Source organism: Wolffia australiana, chromosome 13 (genome assembly GCF_029677425.1).
Source record: "Wolffia australiana isolate 7733 chromosome 13, ASM2967742v1".
NCBI classification, from domain to species: Eukaryota; Viridiplantae; Streptophyta; class Magnoliopsida; order Alismatales; family Araceae; genus Wolffia; species Wolffia australiana.
The window spans coordinates 12,540,171-12,564,991 of record NC_135847.1 but is presented as its reverse complement, the minus strand read 5'-3'; the positions used below and the strand labels follow the sequence as shown (position 1 = coordinate 12,564,991).

Genomic DNA, 24,821 nt, shown 5'->3' with positions numbered 1-24,821 from the left:
GACCAGACCAAGACCGTCAAACCCTAGTTAAAAACCCAGACCCGACCGAGACTGTCAAACCCTAGTTAAAAACCCAGACCAGACCGAGACTGTCAAATCCCAGTTAAAACCCTAGTTGTCAAATCCCTCCAACAGAGATTCAAAATAAAAATGGGGGGAAAATCCCTCTTCTGAGAAAGGATCAAAGCTATGGAGAGGGCCGCCATTAACAGATCGGCCAAGCTCGGGGGGAGCTCGTCGTCCTCTTCCTCGAAGCTCTCCGCCATGAAATCTGCAGAGAAGCCGAAGCCAATCCGCCCAAGGAACGCTCTCAAGGAGCTCAACTGCAGCCATCTTCGATCTTCTCAACCGAGGGAGAGCTCCAGGAGCGGCTGCTTCGGCGGTCTTCTCTCCAACCCGTCCTCTTCCTCTACGGCCGTTTCCTGCGGGAAGAACGCGCTCCGTAACTCGAAGAACCCCCCAAGAACACCGACTTCAGCTCCTCCGATCTCCAAATCGATCCGGCCTGCCGTTTCTCGGAAGAATCCCGCAAGACCTAGTTTTGCGTTTTTGAAGCGCTCGGTAGGAGATTTGGATAGGAGGAAAGTTCCAGAATCGGTCTTGAGTAGAAGAGGGAAATCGGACAAGCTGTTCGTCCTTGGAAGGGAAATCTCGGCGGAAATTTCTCTTTTTAAACATGGGACAGGTCCAAAAGATCGATCTAATTCCAAATCTCGAGAAGGAAGAGAAGAAGATCGGATTTCGAATTCGAAGACGCCCACTTCAGGAAGAACAGCAACGCCTCCTGTTCAACCCACTATTTCGCCGGAGTTTTCTACTCTGTCTACTCTCCCGACTCCCGCCTGCTTCGCCGCTGGCCACCTTCTAACCGGAGTTCAAGACAGGAGGAAGTGCCGGCCAAGAGGCATTCTCAATGGAGGATTGAACTCCATTGATTCCATCACTCTTGGATCTCAAGCTTCCTTCACTCCTCCACCTCCCGTAGAAGCATCTGTTAAATGGCATTCCTCCCCAAGCTCGAAGGTATGTAGAAATTTTGGATCCAAAGATCTTGAATTGTCTCTCAGTGTGATTTAATCTTGCTTTTACTCTGGTATTTTCTTCATTTAGAAAGTCTTTCCACGTTGTTCTACATCTGGGTGCGTTGCTGAAGCTTCTTCCATCATTGAGAAAAATTCTACCGACAAGTCTCCCTCTGATCGACATCTACTGAATACTTCTCCTGAAGCTTCTTCCATTAATGGGTTCTTCTCCCCTAAGAAAAAAAATTCAGAGAAATCTCCTTCTGATCATCATCTACAGTATACTTCACCAGTGTTGGAGATCTATCGCTCTCCTGACAGTGGCAGTGGCCTCAGCCCTTTCTCTATGATTCTTCAGAAGGCGTCTGGCGTACAGAGATTGAAGAACTGCGACCCAGAAACCAGTGTCAATTCATGGGGTGATTGTAATGTTATGGTAACTCCTTCATCTTGTTCTAGCTCGGGGAGGATGATCATGGAAGAGGAGGCAAGTGGGGGGTTCAGTTGTACACCATTGCCAGATCAAAGTTTGTTTCCACGGTCAATTCTTTCTGAAAGTTTTGGGTTTGGATGTTCTCCTATCTCTCTGGGATCTGTTGATCTGTCCCGGTTTCAAAGACCTTCACATCTTCAGATTTCTCCAAGGATTTCATGGAGAGATGGGCTGATTAGCCGGATATGGTCTCTGGAAGAAGGTGAGATGAGCAAGACACTTGAGGGTTGCTCTGAAAATTCTGACTTTGAAATGGTCGAGGACCAGGCTTCTGCACAAGGGTTTGGGTCTTTTGAGCTCTGGAGAAAGAAGGGTGAGGATATAAGGGAGCATTATATAATGTCGCCGGATGATTCCGAGTGGACTCTCTTCTTCAAGAATCACCTGTTTGAGGTTTGATTTCTTGCCCTTGTATGGTATTTTTCTTAATGATTGCTCATAAATTTTTGGGGATTTGGGTTGAAGTAGACTGTAATCTGTGTCATTCTCAATAACCTATCTTCCCTCATGTATCTATTCTCCCTTCCCGCTTTCTCTCACTTTTCTTTGCCTACTAATCCTCTTCCTTGTCTCTTAAGTTTTCTCTGAAAAATGTTATAGAGGCTACCATGGGCGTTAATGACTTCCTATGACCAGATTTATCTTGTATTTGTGTAATCGAGATAGTTTGAGGGTTTGGAATATATGCGAACATATATGAATGCTTAAATTTCAAGAGTAGAGAAGACAAGTGAAAGTATAGAGATTATTTAATTAGTGAGAAAACTAATTACATATGTAAGAAAAATCTCTAAGTTGGTATAGCTTACCAGATAGAGGAATTAATTTTTGTTTTTGATTAGAAAAGCTTAAGTGAAAGGGGTAGTAATGAGAGTAGAGAGAGATTGGTTTGTATGTATATATCGACATTTATATATATCTAGATGTTTTAGAGCTTTATGGGAAGATGTAATATCTAATTTAAAAGAGATCTGAGGAATTAATTAAGTCGTAGGGAGAAAGAAAGAAATAATAGAGAGGTTGAGAATAATTAGATAGATCTTAAGGTGTTTTCATGATTTTTATATTTATAGTTGTCTTTGGTAGATAGTAATAAAGTTTAGATAAGAATTATATTTCATAAATATTCTTTTTAGGAATTTTCTAATAGGAGAAATTGGAAGTAATGCGAGTATATCTGTCAACACCTAGCAGGTGTTTGACAGAATGCCTCTACAAGGCCGCAAAACAGAAGCAAGTTTGATATGTATATATATACGTATATATATTTATAAGATAGAATCAATAGGAACTTATATAAACTGGTTTATATCTTTGAATGCACAATTCGACGAAATGCCAAAACAAAAATGATTCACAGAAATCTACTGAAATCAATCTTCTCTTCTATTCAAACTGTAATTAATTAACTCAATAGTGCGCATTAAATGATTTCCTACCAGGTCGAGCATAGATCCGACCTGCTTCGCCTTGATCCAATGAGCAAGGGTGGAGGTGCTGGTCGCAGTTGCCTAACCTCGGTGCCATCTCCCTTGCTCTTCGCATCTGTGCTAGTGTGGATCCTCTTCTCTTTGGGCTCTCTTTGGCGCTGTTCTAAATAGTTGGATTCGTTGGAGCAATGTCAATCTCCCCTTCAAGCTCTCGCCGCCGTCAGAAGGGTCCTCCGCCACGACCTCTTTCTAGAAGATGCTTGTTAAGCCTTTCAAAACATGCTTTAAGGGGGTCGAGAGGGGTTCTCTCAACCCTCTAAGGAGTTAGGTCTGATCCAGCGGCTCCTCCGGGGCCATTGGGTCGATCTGTGGTCCCTCATCAGCGGCCTCCGCCGGCTGGCGACTATGAAGGCAGCCAGGGTGAAGGACGATAGGATTTGCTACTTCGTGTGGCCCCTCGGCCGCGTTAGTGCCCTACAACCAATCAGAAAATATTAAACAATCATGTGTATTAAATCTCACAGTCCGATCTTCTTTAAGAAAATTGGACAGTTGAGATTAGATCAGAATGTTTAAGAAAGCCCGTCATGGCTTGGGCTTCGGGCCAGGTCAGTTAGAGGCTCAGTCAATATTTCTTCTGTTCTTCTTAAGATCATGGTCCATCTCATTCTTATCATTATGCCGCTAGACATGCGCCAAACCGTGCAAGCGGATCGCGTTCGTGCAGTTGGGCGCATGTGCGGAGCGGTTGTGCAGAAATCCGCACACGATTTTCGCACACCGCACCGCCCACCGCACAGGGGTTGGTACGGTGCGAAAATCGGATGATGTGCGAATTCTGCCCCGCCGTGGCACACCGCGCCGCCCCCCTCGACCCACCCTGCCCCGCCGTGGCCCCCCCTCCTCCCCTCCCCCGTCGGCCCCTCCGGTCGTCCCCGCTGCACCCCCCACCCCCTTCTTCTCGTACTTCCTCCGGTCGTCCCCGCCGCCCCCCCAGGGCGCGCTCCGCCCGCCCTTAATTCATTCATTGTTTAAGCATGAATCATTGTTTATTCATGCTTAAACAATGATTCATGGGGACAAGGGCAAAGCCTATCCATTCTAGCACTGTTCCATTAATACCCATGACAAAACCTCTTGTTGTGAGTAATCTTTTTTTTATTGGCTGGACCATGGCGTGCTAGATCTTGGGCTCTACCTTCTTTAGAAATTCAGTCTTTAGCTTTGATTTTTGGGGACTTGTCTTCATTGATGTGGTGGTTGTTGTCTTCTTTACGACCTCAAATCCATCCTCGTTGCAGGAAGGCCTTCAAGATCCTAATATCATATCTAAGATCTTGGAGCTATCAACTAACTATTTGAATTTCCCTATTAATTTTTCTAGGTATTCTTCTTTTATGAAGTTCTAAGATATTCCGATATCCTTTCTACCTAGTTTTTTTATCTACTGGGGTCTCCTAACCTATTTCTGAAAGAAGATATAAGGGACCATTTTTGAAGAAGATATAGTTTTTTTCATCTAAATTTGGATGAAAAGAAATCTTCATTAGTATACATATCATTTATATAGTTTTCTCTATTCCTTGTAGTGAAATAATAGTAGTAACTCAAATTTCCTTTCTGTATCACATTCTTTTCCGATTATTCTCTATATTTAGTTAAATTAATAATTATTATTTTACTCTTTTTTCATATATTCTGTTTATTGCATAAAGTTGTATAAAATTTTATATTCTATAAAATTTTTGAGGCCATCCCCCTCAGAAAAACATATTTATAAAAACACATTATTTATTGCACTTATTTCTTAACTTGTTATTTATTTGCATTAAAATAGTTGTATATGTGTGTTATCAAGCTTAAAATTATTGATTTTACTTTTAGAATGATATTATGATTTTTTAGATGTTATGATATTTTAATGGAATTTCTTACTTTGTATTCTTAAAGAAAACACTTTACAACGTCGGAATATTTTTTGGTTAGAGTTGTCTGACATTAGATTTTTAGAGATATTAACTTTTTAGTCATGCTATATATTTTTAGGATTTTCCTGAAATATAATTATTTTACTAGAATTAATGAAAATGTTTGATGAATTTTTGTGGGTTTTATTTCTAATGTACCATGTGTTCTCATCTGCTTTCATTGATGTTAAACAGACCTTGGAATTTATTTGGAATTAGCTCAGAATAACCCATATATTTGTCGATGGAGTGAAGTAATTCAATTTTACCCTCATTTATCAATAGCTTGTCGCATTGTTTGAGTCAAGGTCCTATAAATTTTGTTAATCAAATCAAATATCTACGATGTATTTATGCCCCCAAATTTGAGTTCGTTTAATCAAATGAGGCTAAAATTTTCATATTTAAAAAATCATCTACTTCATTATACTCATCTTTCTCTCTAGTAAAAGTCGCATCATCTTCTTTGATGCACATCATGAAATGTTTTGTCTTCTTGTATCTTTGCCTGATCTAAAGTTGGCTTCATCTCTCTTACATTTACCTTTATTCCTTTATTTGTTACCCTTCTTTGATAATTTTGATAAATAGAATCCTTTGTTACCACAAAAAACATCTATTTATATTTTCAAAGCATAAACTTTACCACACGTCATCAAGTGTTGACTCCCATGTGCGGATAGCTTTCTGCTTTCCTCGTTGGTGAAGAGCTCTATGGTCTTCAACAGAAAGATCTTTGGCTTGTACTTTGACATTCTTAGGATAACTAGTTCATTTTGGGCTTAACTACGAAACCCATTCATTTCCCCACTGGGATCTCATCCAAGTGCTGAGATTATTCAAATTTCACCTTCTCCCTTTTCAAGATGTCTAATGGAAACTTAATGCAATATTGAGTTGATATTTAAGTCTTATTTCTCATTGAAATTATACTCTCAAAACATAATCTGCATAGTCTCCAAACAAACTTGAACCATTCTTGTTGACTTCATAGTTGTAGGTACCTAATAAAAAAATCAATATTATAGTAGAGGGCATTTTTTGGTGGTAGAATTTAATTACATATTTCATGATTTCTGCATTGTCATTTCTATATATTTTACACAGCCTATTTTTAATGATAAGCTAAATCTCGAGCATGTTATCACGTGATATCAGGACAGATGCAATAGCTGATGTCAGAAATGGGAAATACGATGTCCGTTTGTACTGATATCTTGATATCAATGGCCAGAATACTTATATCCAATACCATTATCCGTCCCAATGTTGGCATCCATCTTTATCTCCAGGTTGGATGACGATATCAGATACTGGTGTCCTGTATCGGTTTTTTAATATCTGACATAAAAATTGAAATTTAATTTAATTGATTTCTCATTAAACATATGGATGCATAATTAAGCTATTAGCCTTATATTTCTTATGTGTGTGAATAATATTAATGATTTTTAAGTCAATTAATCAATATTTAAATGAGTTGGACATGATGAAGTTTAAGGAGAAATGTCAAATTTCAAAAGGGATATTTATTGCCCTGGTCCCAAAGGCCTTCGACTTCAGGAACTCTATGCCAAAGCACAACCTTTTTTACATGTATTTGTTTTAAGTAATTTATACTGTTTTCTTTTTTCATTTTCTTCCAAATGGGAAAATATGTCCTTATAAAACCAAACACATATATGGATCTCAGATATTGACTTTGGTATGGATTTCAATATTTCATATCGAGATATTATATTCCTATATCTGGTGAAGGCACCTGCCACTTCGTGTCCCGTACGATATTTGTCCTGGTATCCGATATCTGGTGTATATTCATGATCTGTTCGACATCAGATATTTAAATATCAGATATCAGTTGTCCAATATCAGATATCTGGCGGATGTCAAACGGGCAAATACTATTTCAAGGTAGCTCCTTTATTGGTGAATGGTCTTACTTTTCTTATATCCTCATGCAACCAATCTATTTGGAACCATCCATCCTTCCATCTTGCTGGTATTTAACCACCAGGACATCTCTAGTTGCTTGAGTGTTGGAGTCTCTAGTTCTTGCAAAGATATCTAGGAAACCATGGGTGATTTACTGATAGATTCCTTAAAACGACTCACCAGAAAAGACAAGTTCATGATAAGCTCCATCAATGACTGAGCCTTTCGCAAGGAAGCAAATTCTTGGATAGTTATAAGGCTATAAATACCCTTTGTAAGAACATTTGTCAAACATGAGACAAGTGAACATTGAGGTTTATTCTAGGTATGAGCTAGCTGTACTCAGCTATTATGAGGGCAATAGTTTCCACATTTGTAAATTCCTGAGGCTTAGGCCAGTTTTGCTTCTCATTTTCTTCTTATTCTTGTCTCTTATTTCTTCCTCAATAGATCTCCATAGAACATCTACTTTTTCACCGCTGATCTGAGATTTTATCCACAATATGAGTCTCTTCTCTATCAACTCATTCAAATGGAGAAGACTTAAACCCTTAAGATGGAAACTTTCAAGTGTGTGTATAGAAGACGGTTGTCGCCAAATTCTTCATAATGTTCCTTTGTTTTCTATGAATTTTATTTCTGGGGAGTAAGTCTTATATTTCTGTGGAGTTAAACATTTTTAAAAACATCACTTGGGTAGATGGTCAAATGGGAAAATATATGATGGCTATGTTTCTTCCATTTATTTTAAGATATGAGATCACACAAAGGATTTGTGTTACAAATCATTAATCTCATATGTTTCTAAGGTAATCTGATCTGGTAAAATCATAACATATTCGATCAAATTATATGTGATGATCCAGTTTACAATAAAAGCAAAAGATTTTATAGATGATTAAGGATCACAAATGACCAATATGATCCATTGGGGTATGTTTTCTCTTTGATGTCCATTTAGATTGAAAAAATTGACCTTAAAGATGTTGTATAATTGACCATTAAGCATAATTGATACATTCATCCGTATTAGAATGGGCACCTGAACTCTTTAAAATATTTCGAGCGGAGGCCGATAAAATGCTAGTAAGGCCACCAAAAAATGTCTACCTAATGAATTTTAACATGGTGAGGCCATCAGCAACACAACAATGCCCACTAGTGGGACTGCCAAAGCCATCAGTAGCATAGCTGATTACATGTAAATTACCTTAGAAAAATTATGAATTCTACATAAAATATCTGCATCTAAATGAAAATGTTTGCATGTTAACATGGCGCAAAGTTATTAAAATAATGTTCAATATAGAAGTATGATGTAACCATATTTGTATACATCTTCAGAAAGTTTCAGACTTTAGATCAGTGAATTGGTTTTACAAGTTGGATGATTTTTTGGAATTTCCAAGGACAGTTGTTAATTTTTACGGAGTTTGCTTCCTTTTCTGGAATTTTTATGACTTATTATTAAATAACTTCATTTACAAGCCATAGTGAATTTAAAAAGATATATTTCATGTTTTTTATTGATCTCGATCACATTATCAGTATTTAATTGCGTCTATCCATGTGTTATTTCTCATTTTTCCTTTTTCGGCCAAGTTTCTACTTTACTAAAAGCTAAAAGAGGTATTTAAGTGACATCATAAATAGCAATGTCATAGTTTCCTAATCATTGGATATAATGCATTTTAAAGGTTGACGGGACAAGTGATGCGATGTAAAAAATCTAGTACAATTTAAGGGCATAGAAATGTTGATGAATAAAAAACCCATTATTTTTTGTGAAATTAAAGCAGAATGAATCACATACAGTTTAAAAATAAGATGCTTATACAGTCATAATCCCTGTTGATATTTTTATCTTTGTTGATGGTACCCATATTTTTCTATTCCATAAGGTTTGTCTTGAATCAAGGCCCAGGTCATGTAAATATATTATTCTTTGATGAAAGGTAAAAATTAAAATTAAAGTTATCTATGAATTGCAGAATCTAATTAATATTTTATGGTGGCCATTAAATCCTTTAAGATAGTTTCAATAAAGTTTTTTATATAGTTGTGATTTCAACAAGGTATTTTTCTATGAAAAATTGTCAAAAAAAAACCAATGTATATATTTTTATTTTTTTTAAATTACATTTTGAATGAATAATACTTCCATGTTTAATAAAGTACCATCTCAAAAGATTATAAAATATGCATATCTTTAAACATATTTAAAAAACCCAAAAAGAACATGATGCACTCATCACACAGAAGGGTACATAACTGGCCCATGATAGAAACTTTTTGTTTTAGGTCTAGATATTTCTTCCTTTCCTTGGTATCCTGTGGACATTCTTCAAGCATCTTGATTACAATCCTTGAAAAACACCAAGAATAAAAAAATATTTTTTTTTCAATTGAGCACTAAATATGGTTTGGATACTGTTAAAGTATTATAAAATGTAAATTATTTACTTAGGGTTTGTGCACGCACACATAACCACTATTCTCCCATGAAATGCAAGACTCCTGTATTTTTATACTTGTACCTCAAGAAAGTGAATGCCTATAATTTTTCAAAGCATGTGCTTCTCTAATAATTTTCTCTGCTCCAGACATGTATCTTCTTGAAATATATGTGGCCGGCAAGCCAATCACACATTCCACATCTCGTTCGATATTCATTGGCAGAACATATTTATTATAGTGCACGTGTGATGCTTATAATGAAGTCTGCGAATACATTATCAGACCTGGTGAATTATGATGAGATCGTAATACAGAGATCACTAGTCTTTAAATATGTGTTCCAAACATTCCTATTCGAAGGATACGCGAGAAGGAAATCGAAGTATCCGGATAGAATAGCACTATCCTACCTCACTCATATGATGAGAATGGCCGTTCCCGTAGCCATTAGTGTGGAGACACTAAGGATAGATAGTGGGTGCTCTTTAGTGGAAAGAGTTCACTGAATTGATCCGCATTTAATCCCTGAATGGTATTATACCAAACTGTTAATTAGGTTGATTCGCGTCACGGTTGTGTAACTGGTACTTAGACATGAGACACCAAAGACATCTTGTGGACGGACGGTTGTACTTTGGCTATGGCCAACGAGTCTCTAATCATGGGATTATAAACGGTCGTAGTTTGAGTACAGCAAGAAGTTCACAAAGACGCGATTGAGTGGTCAAGATGAGATCGTCCACCCTCGGTATGAAAGGTGACAGCTCAAGGAAGACGATGTGATGAAGTCCTTGGCCAAGGTAGTGAAATAATAGAGAAGAGTTCTCCGATATGTTTTGAATGCATCAGTACTAACTCGGATGACCGATTAGAGTTTGACAGTTGACCATACCCTAAGTCATCGAAGGAGCCTCAAGTGGATGAGGGATTACACGTACACGGTAACCAATGATAAACATGTTCCATGAGTGAGACGATACACACTCATTTGTATCTTCTAGAGCACGAGGTGTAGCTTGGCACCCCACGTGTTGGAGACTCGATGTATCGATAGGGTTAAATTGATCCGACAATAATTAATCTATTTGATGATATAGTTAATTAATTTGGGAGGCCAATAAAGGTTATTGGGCTGTTGGAGTCATTAACTAGACTGATACATGGGCTTCGAGGGTCACACGCAAATGGTCTTTTGGACGTCGGAAGATATACTTAAAATTTGGGGGTTTTTATGAAAAATACCCACTTAGTATAAATAGGGGAAGGCCCTGAACGAAATTTACCCAGACCAGAATTATTCAGGGGGCCTTCCCCTTCTTCTCCACTCTCCCCACGCCCCTCTCCATGCCGATGCAATTGGGATGACAAAATGACGCCGATAGAGGTTGAACGGGGTTTGTCAACGAGAAGGAGGAGATGCGATGTGACGAGGACCGCATGGATACGTCTAGAGGCTACACACTTGAGCAGCTCGACTTGTCTTGCTCCAAGATCAAAGAAATCATGGATGCGATATGTGCAAAGGTACTTTGTTTCAATGTTTTTGTTGATGCCGTTCGATTCGTTCAACTCTTCTGCTGCGAATCATTTTATTTATTCATCCATGTCAAGGCCTCTAGAACCCAACTGTATCATGTTAACCCCTTCAAGCATCTCAATTTATATCCTCATGTAAGGGTTTATTACGCCCAAGCTCCACGGAAATATACTATTTTCTATCCCCAACTTCTTTTTTCCTCTTTGATATCGTCTCCCATGAGAAATTCAATGTCTTGGGATGATGGGGTAATGATATCTCTATTTTTGTGTATGTTGGATAATTAATTTGTAGAGTATAAAGGTCTAATATGTTATTCAAATGAATTTTAATATAAAATATTTAAATATCAGTAAGGCAGAGTCTAGAAGTTATTATGATGTGTAACGTAAGTGATCGTAGAATTCTTCTTGAAAATTTTTATAACTTTTAGTGGTTCAATACTTAAGACATAACTTAAAAAAAGATTTTCCCATTACGTTCCATCAGTATATGTCTAAGTGGATTGGACTTAATAGACTCTCCTTGATCTAATGAACACTTATAGTTCATTAGAATAGAAACACGTTGTAAGGGTACTTGACCTTTATGTATTTGAAAATAAGAGTCAACCTTTTAAATTACGCATTTTCTTGGAATAGCTGATTAATGCTAAATAAGTAATGTAGTCAATCAGTATTTTGCTTCATTTGATCTGGTAATTTGTTGTTTATCCTTTTCATCATCATTTGCTACATTATACCAAGGATTTCACCATTATCCGATCCATTGTAAGGAAATAACACATATTGACCTTGCTGAAAACAAGTTTAGATGGAGTATTTAAGTTTTCAAAGAATTAAAGCCTGAAGCAACAAATATGGTTCCAAATCCTATGGATCTGGGTTAGTAAAAAAACTTGGTGGTGAAAGATATCCCAAAAACAACTTTTTGATTTCTGTAGAAACCCAGAAAATGTTTGCTCCTTGTATTGCAATTTTCCACCAAGAGAGGTAGAACATAGAAGTTTGAAATAGAGATTTATCTGTCTATATGGATTTTGAAATTGAAAGGTAAATTCTATAACTGTCAGAAGCTTAACTGTCAAATTAATCTACCATCAAAGAGAAAAATAAGTCACTATAATTGCTTCAGTTTTGAATTGTCAGAAGTAAAAATTTGTCATTCACTTTATAAACTAAAGAACATAAACTTAATAACTGAAGTTCCTACATGAACCAATGTAAAATAACTCATAAAAGTTAGTTCAGAGATCTTAACTTATCTTCTTCATAATATCATTGATAACAAATTTAATTTTTCTATGTTTATGCTCTAAGAAAATAAGTTAGGTAGATAAGATCATGTAGGCCATCATGTTTCACTGGTCAAATGTTGTTTGATTCACACAAATATTTGACCAGTGACATAGGTCTGGTTATCAATGTTTCATAAAATCTCAAGTCCTAACTTAATGATTGTCCCTGTTGACCAGATTGCCAAACATTACATATCTTTATATAGAGGAAGGTAGTCATCCAATGCATGTATGAGTTCCATGGTTCCAATCATATAAAGTTAGTTATCTTCATATCCACCATGAACACCCATACTTAGGCATTGTAATAAGCCTGGTATTCACTATCTTTGGGTAATGTTTTAATGAAAAAATAATAATTAGTTTTTCTTATTTTGGCATGAATTATTCCAAGCCTCAAGTGAAGAGTTCACATAGAAATTTTGATTTCTTCCTACTCTCGAGTCGGAAAACTATTTCAATAATCACACTTACTTACATTCTGTCCAAACCATGAATTTTTCAGCGTGTAAGTGAAAATAATTATAAATGGGAGAAAATTACAAGATTTAGATTAGAACACAAGTTTTATTTCTGGCTGATTTTTAAAATTTAGTCAAACAGCTATTTAGGGGAAATATGAAAGCTAATCTTTATAATCAAGCACTTCTCATCATATAAAGATTAAGAAGGGAAATAAAGAAAAATAAAATATTATTCTATCCCTCCTTTGATGTGTTTGACGCTAACAATTGATCTATTAACTTCGATGATGCCACCGTATTTGCCTCAAGCTTCACATCAATTATGAATGATGAACTAATGTAGCTTGTATTTATCTTACTCAATTAAATTTAATTACTCCCTAATATCTTGAGATCATGCTCTTGTATACAATGAAAAAACATAAAATCACCTAGGTACTAAACATTAAACTCATGTACAATGATTGACACGTGTATTGAGTATCTATTACATGTTAATAAATTTGTGTCAATGAAGATTTGCTGCAATGAACCATTATAAAACCTTTAAAATATGTAAAGTCAATGAAATTAGCCTAATTAAATAAAATTAACTCAAAGTCATGCATATTAAATTAAATGTATTTTTCATAACATTACAACACACTTGTATGTTATCTCCTCCAGATTGCAATTTAGAAACAATAAACTAGAAATTAGGTTTCTTCAAAAATGATTAATCATGAAAAAATATTAAACTTATTGTATTTAACAAAAAACATGGTAATTTTATGTTAAATTGAAGGTTGAAATCATCACCAAGCTGAATGAAAAAATACAGATGGATTTTCTCATAAACCTATTTTTTTCTATTTGATAAATATATTTATGAAGTGCTTTAAAAAGTACACCAACATTTGAGATATTTTTTTATTCAAAAATAACTTTTTCCTAGTTAAGAAACACAATACTAGGTATGATAAATTAGAGGGTCATGGTAATAGATGGCTGTAGTGATGCCTTGGACAATTCACATGAATCTTTTATAAATGCAAAATTTTAATGTTTGATCAAATTTGAAGGTTCGAAATGACTACAAACATCACAATTCAAATACATACCCCACGTACATGCCCATTAGAAAAGGGGAATGCATGCAACTGTCATAACTTGGAGGGCCAATGAAAATGCTTCATCCCATCGGCTCTAATGCATGAAAAAGTAGGGGTTGTTTTCATTTTTATTGAATACAAGAAGATATTGTGGTGATATCATTTCCAAAATAAGAAAGATAGACAAAATAAGAAGTGAAGGGTATCATAACTAGTACAAAGACTATCTTCTCTACCATTTGTGTGTCTTCTCAGTGCATATTCCGATGTTTCTAATGAAGTATCTGAATGCATTCAATGACTTGGTCACTTAGAATGGGATATTATACATTGATCGATAGTTTTTAAGTATGTATTCTAGATAGTACTATTTGTTGGATACCCATGACGAGTATCAAGTTATCCGTATTGAATAGCACTATCTAGTCTTACTCACACAAGAAGTATGGATGATCCTATGGCCATTAGTGTGGAGCCACTATGGATAGACGGTAGGTGATCTTTAGATAAAGAGTGCACTAAAGTGATGTGTATGAATCACTAATTTGATTATCCATCAATGAGGTTCATTCATGTCACACTTGTGTAAGTTTTCCACTAATGTGTGATATTAGTGGCATGTGTTGTATGAATAGCCTTGTTTTGACAAAGATGTACTAATCCCTACCCTTGGGATTCAAACATGTCTTAGATCAAACATATGAAGAAATACACGAAAGTAATTGAGTGGCCAAGATGGGATTGTCCGCCCTTGGTATAAGGGAAGATTGACTCAATGAAGAAGATGCATCGAATCCCTGGCCAAGGTAGTAGGGATATTGGAGAAGGTGGTATCCAATGCTCCTCATTACACATCAGAACTAAATGAATGATGGATTAGGGTTCGAAGACTAACCATATACTAAGACATTGGGGAGTCTTGTGAGGATGAATGATTATGTACATATATGGTAACTGATGGTGGTAAAGGTTGTATGAAAGAGTTCACACACAATTCTGTATCTTTTAGAGCATTAAGTCTAGCTTGTCACCCCATAAGCAAGAAATTTAACATATTGATTGTGTTAAATCTATCCTTGATTAATTAATCTATTTGTTTATATACTTAATTAATCATTTTAGTCTTTAAATGTTAGTGGGTTTTGAAATTTATTAACTAGATTTATATATGAGGCTAGAGGGTCACACATATAAGATTAAAGGACGTTGGAAGATATCTACATTATATAAAGAATAGTATGACAGGTTCAAAATAAGTATAAATAAGGAGACACCCATTTTAGATGGTTATGCCAATGCGATCTTGTTTCCTCCCTTTTCTTCTCATTTTTCACTGGAGCACTCATTCTGTTAGAGAGTCCTGATAGTGAGAAGATAAAAAAAATCTTCAAGAAGAGTTTGAGAAGAGGAGTAGATCCAAAAGTCCCTACATCATGTGGATATGTCTAGAGGCTGAACATATAAACAATTTGAAAGGACTCTCCCGGGGAGAAATTCAAGGGTAGGAAAATTTCTCCGCAAGGCAATTAATGTTTCCCATGTTTTAGAGATCAATTATGAATAGATTTTCAGTCTATGCTACTTGGAATATAGTTTTCCATACATCCATTCATGGCCTAGAGCCGACATCTTCTCTACAATCTTCTTAGTCAACTAGTCTTCTTGGTTATACTATTTCTTAAGGGTGTGAGATTGAAAGAGTAGCAATTCACATGCTATGTCTTAGAAGAACAAAAAGAAGAAAAAAACACCATTAGAGCCCTTAACTGGTGTGAATATAAGGTTGGGCTATTGAATCTAAATTTTCAACTCTTTTATCTTGTTTTTTTAAATGGTTATCCATCAAGAAGATAGCCTACCTCTAGACTTTTCTAACACCATGAACCACGCCTCAAAATTTAAAGCATTTTTCATTACCCACACACCATAGCATAATTCTTCTATTGACCATCCACACCCATTTCCAAATGCCACCTGATTTTTTGCATGGGCATCTGTAACTGCTATTTGAAAAATGCTAATGACTGTAACTGCTTTTGCATGGGAAATCTCTAGCTCGGTGGTGATGAGGGCAAGCAGGCTGGGACTCCCCACATTTTTTAGCATGAAAGGTAGAGTGCAATTTATGATTAATAAGGCTCTAGAAAATGGGTTTGTTGTTGTCATTACTTGATGTTTGGTGCACTATATTGGGTTCTATATGACTAGATCTGGATGAGCAAAATAAAACAATCTGCAACAGAAGACTTAAGCAAAATCATGCAACATTGATAAATCATTGAATTGAAGAACCTGTGCATGGATTGCATCTGTGATTTCTTGGAGCTCGGAGTGAAATGAGTCAAGCTGCTCAAGTGTTCAGCCTCTAGAGGTATCAATGCGGTCCTCGTCACATCGCATCTCCTCCTCCTCGTTGACAAGCCCCGTTCAACCTTTGTCGTCGTCATTTTGTCGTCCCAATTGCATCGGCATGGAGAGGGGCGTGGGGAGAGTGGAGAAGAAGGGGAAGGCCCCCTGAATAATTCTGGTCTGGGTAAATTTCGTTCAGGGCCTTCCCCTATTTATACTAAGTGGGTATTTTTCATAAAAACCCCCAAATTTTAAGTATATCTTCCGACGTCCAAAAGACCATTTGCGTGTGACCCTCGAAGCCCATGTATCAGTCTAGTTAATGACTCCAACAGCCCAATAACCTTTATTGGCCTCCCAAATTAATTAACTATATCATCAAATAGATTAATTATTGTCGGATCAATTTAACCCTATCGATACATCGAGTCTCCAACACGTGGGGTGCCAAGCTACACCTCGTGCTCTAGAAGATACAAATGAGTGTGTATCGTCTCACTCATGGAACATGTTTATCATTGGTTACCGTGTACGTGTAATCCCTCATCCACTTGAGGCTCCTTCGATGACTTAGGGTATGGTCAACTGTCAAACTCTAATCGGTCATCCGAGTTAGTACTGATGCATTCAAAACATATCGGAGAACTCTTCTCTATTATTTCACTACCTTGGCCAAGGACTTCATCACATCGTCTTCCTTGAGCTGTCACCTTTCATACCGAGGGTGGACGATCTCATCTTGACCACTCAATCGTCTTTGTGAACTTCTTGATGTACTCAAACTAAGACCGTTTATAATCCCATGATTAGAGACTCGTTGGCCATAGCCAAAGTACAACCGTCCGTCCACAAGATGTCTTTGGTGTCTCATGTCTAAGTACCAGTTACACAACCGTGACGCGAATCAACCTAATTAACAGTTTGGTATAATACCATTCAGGGATTCGTACGGATCAATTCAGTGAACTCTTTCCACTAAAGAGCACCCACTATCTATCCTTAGTGTCTCCACACTAATGGCTACGGGAACGGCCATTCTCATCATATGAGTGAGGTAGGATAGTGCTATTCTATCCGGATACTTCGATTTCCTTCTCGCGTATCCTTCGAATAGGAATGTTTGGAACACATATTTAAAGACTAGTGATCTCTGTATTACGATCTCATCATAATTCACCAGGTCTGATAATGTATTCGCAGACTTCATTATAAGCATCACACGTGCACTATAATAAATATGTTCTGCCAATGAATATCGAACGAGATGTGGAATGTGTGATTGGCTTGCCGGCCACATATATTTCCATCACACTAATGGAAAACTTGCAAAACCATAATAATATCAACCTTTCCAGAACTCATATATGAGGTAGGCTATATAAATGAGTCGGTAAGGTGTAATCTTGGAGCATTCATATTAGGAGAAGAACTTCTCATAAAAGTCTAAGGATGTTGGTGTAGTATGTGTAAAAATACTAGGAGCTATTTTGTGAGAAATGGGTGACATCATTATGTAGAAATTATACCATAGAACATGAAAGTTAACTTCATAATGGATTTCCAAACTGATGTGATGACGAGGATGGAGGCCGCGTTGCATAAAAGGTCAAAGGAAGAAAGAAACATGTATGATAAACATTGACTTTTATATGCAACTCCCTAAGCTTTATTAGGTACATGCGCTCAAAAAGAGCGATTTCCATCAAGCTTGATAGTGTATATGGAACGCCTGATAATGGACCCAAGTTGGGGTTAGTTTCCGCAATCTAGTGTAAGATTTCTAACAGGAGTCCATGTTTCTCCATTAGGAGTCTCATGCTACCCATTAAAAAATGAGTCAACATTAGCCAAGAGTGATGATGTATAAGGCGAGAGTGGTTAGCCTACATGTATTCGATGGTTGTGAGTTGTATTATGCAGCAATTATCTCATGGCTGACTTTTTAGTGGATCAATTAGGATGTTTCTAGCTGATGGCATTGCCATGAACATAATAGCTTAGGGTCTTTAATATTGGCCTTGGATCAAGCCCACTCCTACTACTTAACCGATATCAAGAGCCCAAGAATAAACTTATGGTCTGCATTCACTACACTAGCTTCTTTTGAAGTATATCTTCGATATCTTCAATATCTTCAGGCTGTTAGATACCTATAACCCTATTTTATATTGGTCTAATGACGATGATGATGGCCCTCTAGTTGCTCAAGCCATGAAGTTCACAAAAAGGTTCTTTATAGTCAGAGATCTTGGAGGGATTAAAAGTCCACGGCCAAACTAGAGGGTGTGAGATAATCAGAAACCTGATTCTCATAAATATGGTTGGATGAGGCCTTGAGTGATCACTGTTGAGAGTGATCTATTTATGATTTATTCTACCAAGATGAAAAGGGTTGGAGAGACAAGATCACCTTGTTGTAGACCTCATGTGGTAGTCAATGGTTGAGCGGAGTTTCCAACCACTAAGATATAAAAAATATTCTCTCTAGTGCAATCATGTTGAGGAATAAATTTGTGAATCCAAAGAAGCCAAACAGTTAAGGGTAGTCTTATCAACTCTATCAAAGATCTTCTCCATCTCAAGTTATATGATGAAGTTGATTGAGGAATCTAGGGCTCTAGCGATTGTGCTTGTTTGTTAATTCTCATAATATTGTCATGGCTCAATTGACCCTTAACAAAGATGCACTAATCAAGTGAGAGTTATCTATCAAAAAATTCTGAACTTAATTTATAATATCTTTTATGCAAGTTTGTATCGGATGTCTCAACTGATAAGGAAAATTGTTGTAAAGGAATGGGATTATCTATTTTGGAACAAGCGCATGGAAATTGAAATTTATTGATTTTTGGAAATACTTTATGTTGGTGTTGATGATATTCCAAAATGCTAAACAAAATTCTATAGAGGACCCATCAGGCCTTGGGTCCTTCGTTCTAAGTGAAATACCACATCCTCGAACTCCATACACATAGGAATGGTTGTGAGGGTTGTGTTTTCTTGGTTTGTCAAAAAATGTGGATAGGGGAAAATATATCCTAGGGCATAATAATTTTTTGAGAGGTGATAAGTCCGAGGGGAAAATGTATGTCAACTAATGGTGCACACGACCACGTAGTATCACCGGATGTGACACCACTACTGCACGAGACGTCCTGTGTCATGACAAGTCGCCAATGTCAACTTTAGAACCATGATCTGAAGGTCATTTAAAATTACATTTGAATTTTACAGTTATCTTATGTTTTCTCTTTCCTCCAAGGCCTATACATAGGCCAATGCTGTAATGGACTACTTGGTGATTTTTCTTTTGGAATTGAAGTTTTTCTTCTTCTAAGAGAAGTTTCCCTAGTTCCCTCTCTGCTGACGCCACCTCTTGCCGCTGCCGCCGCCGTTGAGGGAGGAGTTTTTTGCCATAGGTGTCGCCCACACCCCCCCCCCAGCACACGTCTGCACATGCCCGACAGGCGCATGGCCACCTGCCCGCGCCCGCCCACGCTTGTCGCGCGCAGCACGCTCGGCCACATGCGCACGCGTCGAACACTGCCTCCTGCCAACACCGCCTCCTGCCAGCTCAGCTGCCATTTGCAACCGCCAGCGTCATCACCTGGCGCTTGGCCATCGCGTGCAGTCGCTTACCCCAAGGTTGCCCGGGCAGCCACTCGTCTCTACGGCTACCGTTTAGGTTTGGGGCGCCGCCCCAAACTCCGCAAGGGGTCGACTCCCCCCTTGACCCCCCCGCAATTGACTGCGTAGTAGGATCCGTGACACCCTGTTGAAGCGTATGTCACTCGCCTTCGCCAACGACGTGTCAAGAATTTCCTGCATCACCTCTTCGCACTACTCCTGTGCCAAAGGTACATTCTTCCCTCTTTGGTGTCGGTGTTTCTTGTCTAGTGTTTCTCGTCTTTTTTCCACCACCTTCGGACTTAGTTGAATAGGTTTGAATCTTCTCGTGATCGACTGTTCAAGATATTGCATTTGGAGCTTTGTTTTCACTGCAGTGGTTGTAAGACAGTCCTCCCGCCCTCGACCGAGGAAAAGGCTGCATCATCAACATTTTCACCGGATTTAAATGTTCGAAATCACTCGTGTGATTTGTGGTCTGTTTTATCCATCCCTAGTTGAGTTAGCCTATCCTACCCATGTCAGTCCTAGTCATCCTGCATCATCAACCTCTTGAAAATGATATGAATCATAATTATACGCTACTAATAAGAATGTATAATTTCTTCTTGTTGAGTGTTTGTTAAACTTGTGAATGAAATTCATGCATATTTCATCATTTGATGTAAATTTTGAGATTCCTTAGGCAATAATTAAAGTTCTCCATAGGGAAATTAGAAATATAAACATGCAAATGATGGTGCACAAGGCTATGAAAATACTCATGCTGAAGTCACATGGTTTGAAATGGGAAATGAGTTACAGGGACTTTTGAGGTTTATTTTGGAATGAGAATCATCTAGTGAGCAGAGTAGGATTTAGGCAGTTGTGCAACTATGAGATAACATTGTATCAAGCCAATCCTGATGCTAAAAGAGAGATCTCAAAGATCATACATACCATCTCCAGCTTGGCATTCATAATTTCATGTCCAGACCTCACCAATATAAGATGGCTCCACAAATGCTTCCTAATTTGTGTAATAACTTTGAACTCCCACACAGACTTAGCCCTAGGAATTAATGTGCCTTGGTTCCTTAGCTACAAATATTTGGTTCCTCTTATCAAGTGAAATAGGGAAAGAAAAACTTATGGGAATAGTGTGGAATATGTTTTGTAGGATCTGCTTAAAATGATTCACATACTAGGTCTCTATGAGAAACATAGACAACAGTGAATGTGTAAGTCTGCCAAGCACATTGCAGGACCCTAGTAATATATTGAGTTCCTTCGGCAAGTAACTTGAATGAATAAAATCAGGTCCAATATAACCACATTTATTTGAGGAGGAACAACATTATTAATAACATGGTAAATGGGACTAAAATTCAATGCACTTTATATTCATTAAAGGATTTAGTTATAGAATTTCCCCTTTTATTAACTTATTTATAAAGTTTTCGATTTCATAAAAAATAAATTTGATGCATATTAATGAAAATTTTAATACCCCTTCTTAACTTATATGTTAATAAATTTTATAACTGGTGATTTTCACGAGCCATGTATGCGGAAATTCATGGTAACTAAATGGGATGATAGTCAATGGGATGGATCATCCCATAATTTAAAGCTATTCATTTGGTATATTGAGCCAACTTTGGGGGATTTCAGCTTTGGGCTTCAGAGCATTTAAAGGGGTTTGTTCCTCATCCTAGTTCCTATCTAATTTCCGCTGTCTTTCTTCCTCAAGAGGAGCACAATGAGAATTAAGAATTCAACCAATCAGAAAAGAGGAAGGAATGCCAAAAGAGGAAAACATCATGGATTAGGTATAAATATTATATTCGTCTCTCTTTTACCTCATTCTTGAATTTCTCTAGCAAGCACTAGATAGCTTGACAGGGTTCTCCAATATGTTGGTTGTTTAACCAGATTTATTGAAGTCTTTTGAAGTGTTTATCTCATGTTTTTTCCTTTTACACAAAATTCTTTATCATAGAAAAAATATAAGGATCCAAGTTTAAGAAGGGGAATTTGGTGCAAAAAAGACGAGGATTAAAATTTTAGGAACCTAGTTTGGATTTCCACCATCATACCTTTCTGTTTCCTCTATATTTTATAATGTCAATTTCCCTATTGATCCACCCCTTTTTTCATTACTTCCTATCTCTAGAATACAAATTATCTCTCTTTGTAAATCCTACATACTATCTCTAGTTTCTACACCAAAATTTTTATAAAAACATCATTTTTCCTTCCAATTTCTTGTTCTGTTTTGTCTCCATTAAACTTTGTCTTATTTCTTCCAAAATTTTGATCTATAACCATTGCATTCCATTCCATTCTATTCTCCGAATGAGGGCTGAGTGATCCTTTGAGATGATGTAAGAGAGATTGGTCTAGGGTGATCCCCTTGACCCGGGCACCTACGACTGAGCGACCAAGTCTAAGTTTCCATTCAATCATCCGGCAATGCAAATATCTATAAAGACATACTTCTAATATTAAAGCAAATATTCTAAGAGAATTTTCAAACAATACTCTGTATCTTCTAGACCATGAGGAGTATCTTGGAACCCCACATGCTGGAAACTGAACCTGTCAATTGGGTTAAATTGATCCTTGATTAATTAATCCATATGATGATATGCTTAATAAAAAGGTTGGTCCTTTAAAGTTATCTACTAGATTGATATATGGGCCTAGAGGGTAACACATAAGAATAAATGACATTTGAATACACACATTATTAGTGGGCACCTTTATGAGAGGTTTCAAATACGTGTAACAAAGGGTTCAACCATTTTTTTACAGATTAATTTTGAATTAATACGTAGATTTCCTGAAATAAAAATCATTTTCTAAGCATCCATTCATGGTCTCAAACCTATAACATGTTATTAATGCATGTCTAAGATGCATGTTATCATACTTCGTCTTGAATAATTGCTAAACCCTTAGCAATGGAAATATATGATCTATCATAGGAACATAAAGCAACCTTGAAGATCCATGGGTTGAGCATTGATAGAACATGAAATAAAAGTTTTAGAAAATCCTCTGGTAGATTCTTTGCTTCACCATGAAGAGCAGGGGTCCATTTTACATTATATAATTATAAATAGCCTATGAGTAGGCAAATAAAAAAATCCATCTATACGAGGTTATGGTCATATTACCTCTTGCTAATAACCACATAAAGTCAATCCCACCCATTAAATTAATTGTAACAAGTAGGCTCTTCATTTTTAAGTCTAACACCTCTACTAAATATTTCATAACTAATTCCCTTCATGACAATGGATGGTCGGAATTCTCCAGAATTTGAAATTCCATGATTTTTTGGATGGGGTTTTCTTCTACTATATTTGGTTTTGCTTTTTTAACATTAAATGATTTTTAGTCTTGACATATGATATTAAGACCATTTCATCCTAAAATGTGCCATTAATAACCATATATTGGCCATTCCGCATAGAATGCAATTTTCCCATAAAAAAGTATAAGAAGAGAATTATAAGGTCAAAAATTATCTTTAAAATGAAAAATTAATATGCTTGTCATTTGAGAAATTTTTTTACATATCTGATCATTGTGAGTTTTATAATTTATGAATCTCTTCAAGATGGAGATGTTTATTTTTTCTAGATTTCCCTCTAGAAGGCCTGAGTTTTTAAATAACCCAATAAGCCTGATGTTCAAGATCATTCAAAAGGTTGTTAGGAAGGCCATTAATAACCTGTAAATGTGACATCTCAAGGTGAATCATGAATCTAGTATGTTAAACACATTAGGCATCAAATAATTTTACTATCGATCTTCCCTGTACAAACACATTATTGTCTTTATTATCTTCATGACATTTCTATTTATAATTTCTATTTTGATACTTTCTTTGAAAATAGTTTTATATAAATGGTCCTTTATTAATAACATTAAAAGAGTTACTATCATGAAATGTGTCACTAATTTCTCCAAGCTTAGTAACTTGGAGTCAAGAAATGATCATGATGAAAATAGATGTGGCCAGGAAGCCAATCACACATTTCATATCTCATGCCATATTCATTAATTAAATATATTAATTATAATTCATACATGATGCTAATACTGAACTCCATGAATGCATGATCCGACATAGTGAATTATGAAAGATGATCATGATGAAAATAGATGTGTCTAGGAAGCCAATCACAAACTCATATCTCATTTCATATTAATTAAGATATTTATTATAATGGATCTGTGATGCTAAAAATGAAGTCCATGAATACATGATCTGACATAGTGAATTATGATGTGATCATAATATAGAAACTACTAGTATTTAAGAATGTATGCTAAATATTCTTATTGAAGGATAATCGACAAGGTCATGAAGTCATCAAATAGCACTTTCTAGTCTGACTCATATGAAGAGTATGGTTGTCCTGGAGCCATTAACATGGATACACTAAGGGTAAATAGTGGGTGCTCTTTAGCAAAAAGAGTTCACTGAATCACACCAAAGTTTGGATCACGTTGATTCATGTCATGGTTGTGTATGTTGTCCTCAGACTTGAGGTGCCAAAGACATCTTAATGATGTGTGTTTTTTCTTTCACCATGATGTACAAGTTACTAATCATGGAATTTAAAACAGTCTTAGTTCGGATTAAGCACAAGTTCATGAAGATGATTGAGTGGTCAAGAGGGCATAGGACAACACAACTAAAGGAAGTCGATGCGATGAAGTAGTTATCTAAGGTAACATAATATGGGAGAAGAGTCATCTGATGATTTTTTAACATATTAGTACTAACTAGGATGACTGATTAGGATTAGACAATTGATCATACACTAAATCATCATAGGGTTATTACGCAGGTAAGGGACAACACATACATGGTAATCGATGATAGATGTGTTTCATGATTAAAAAATACACACTTTTGTATCTTCTAGAGTGTAATGTGTAGCTTGGAAACCCACGTGCTAGAGCCTAGACCTATCAATTGGGTAAAATTGATTTGTCCTTGATTAATCTATATGATGATATATTAATTTGGAAGCCCAATAGTGTTTCTTGGACATATTCCTAATCATACGAGTTAGCTGATGATATATGAAACATTTATATTTAAATTTTTGGATTTTTATGAAACATTTAATCAAAATGAATAGGGAAAGTC

General features: G+C 36.5%; 1 protein-coding gene across 1 annotated transcript; it reads left to right on the top strand.

Moving 5' to 3' along the window:
- The first annotated feature begins 121 nt into the window (after positions 1-121).
- LOC144711441 (GPI-anchored adhesin-like protein) lies at positions 122-3,517 on the top strand. The gene is made up of 3 exons (XM_078585451.1): positions 122-1,023; positions 1,111-1,908; positions 2,958-3,517. Exons 1-3 carry the CDS (start codon positions 190-192, stop codon positions 3,114-3,116), a joined length of 1,791 nt encoding a protein of 596 aa, XP_078441577.1. The 5' UTR covers positions 122-189; the 3' UTR covers positions 3,117-3,517.
- Positions 3,518-24,821: the final 21,304 nt, after the last annotated feature.

What these genes read in the sequence shown, in the direction of transcription:
- LOC144711441 (XM_078585451.1), top strand. Translation starts at nt 190, where the DNA reads ATGGAGAGGGCCGCCATTAACAGATCGGCCAAGCTCGGGGGGAGCTCG. An exon ending in ATTCCTCCCCAAGCTCGAAG is followed by an intron (nt 1,024 to 1,110) that starts GTATGTAGAAAT and finishes TTCTTCATTTAG; the next exon opens with AAAGTCTTTCCACGTTGTTC. An exon ending in TCAAGAATCACCTGTTTGAG is followed by an intron (nt 1,909 to 2,957) that starts GTTTGATTTCTT and finishes ATTTCCTACCAG; the next exon opens with GTCGAGCATAGATCCGACCT.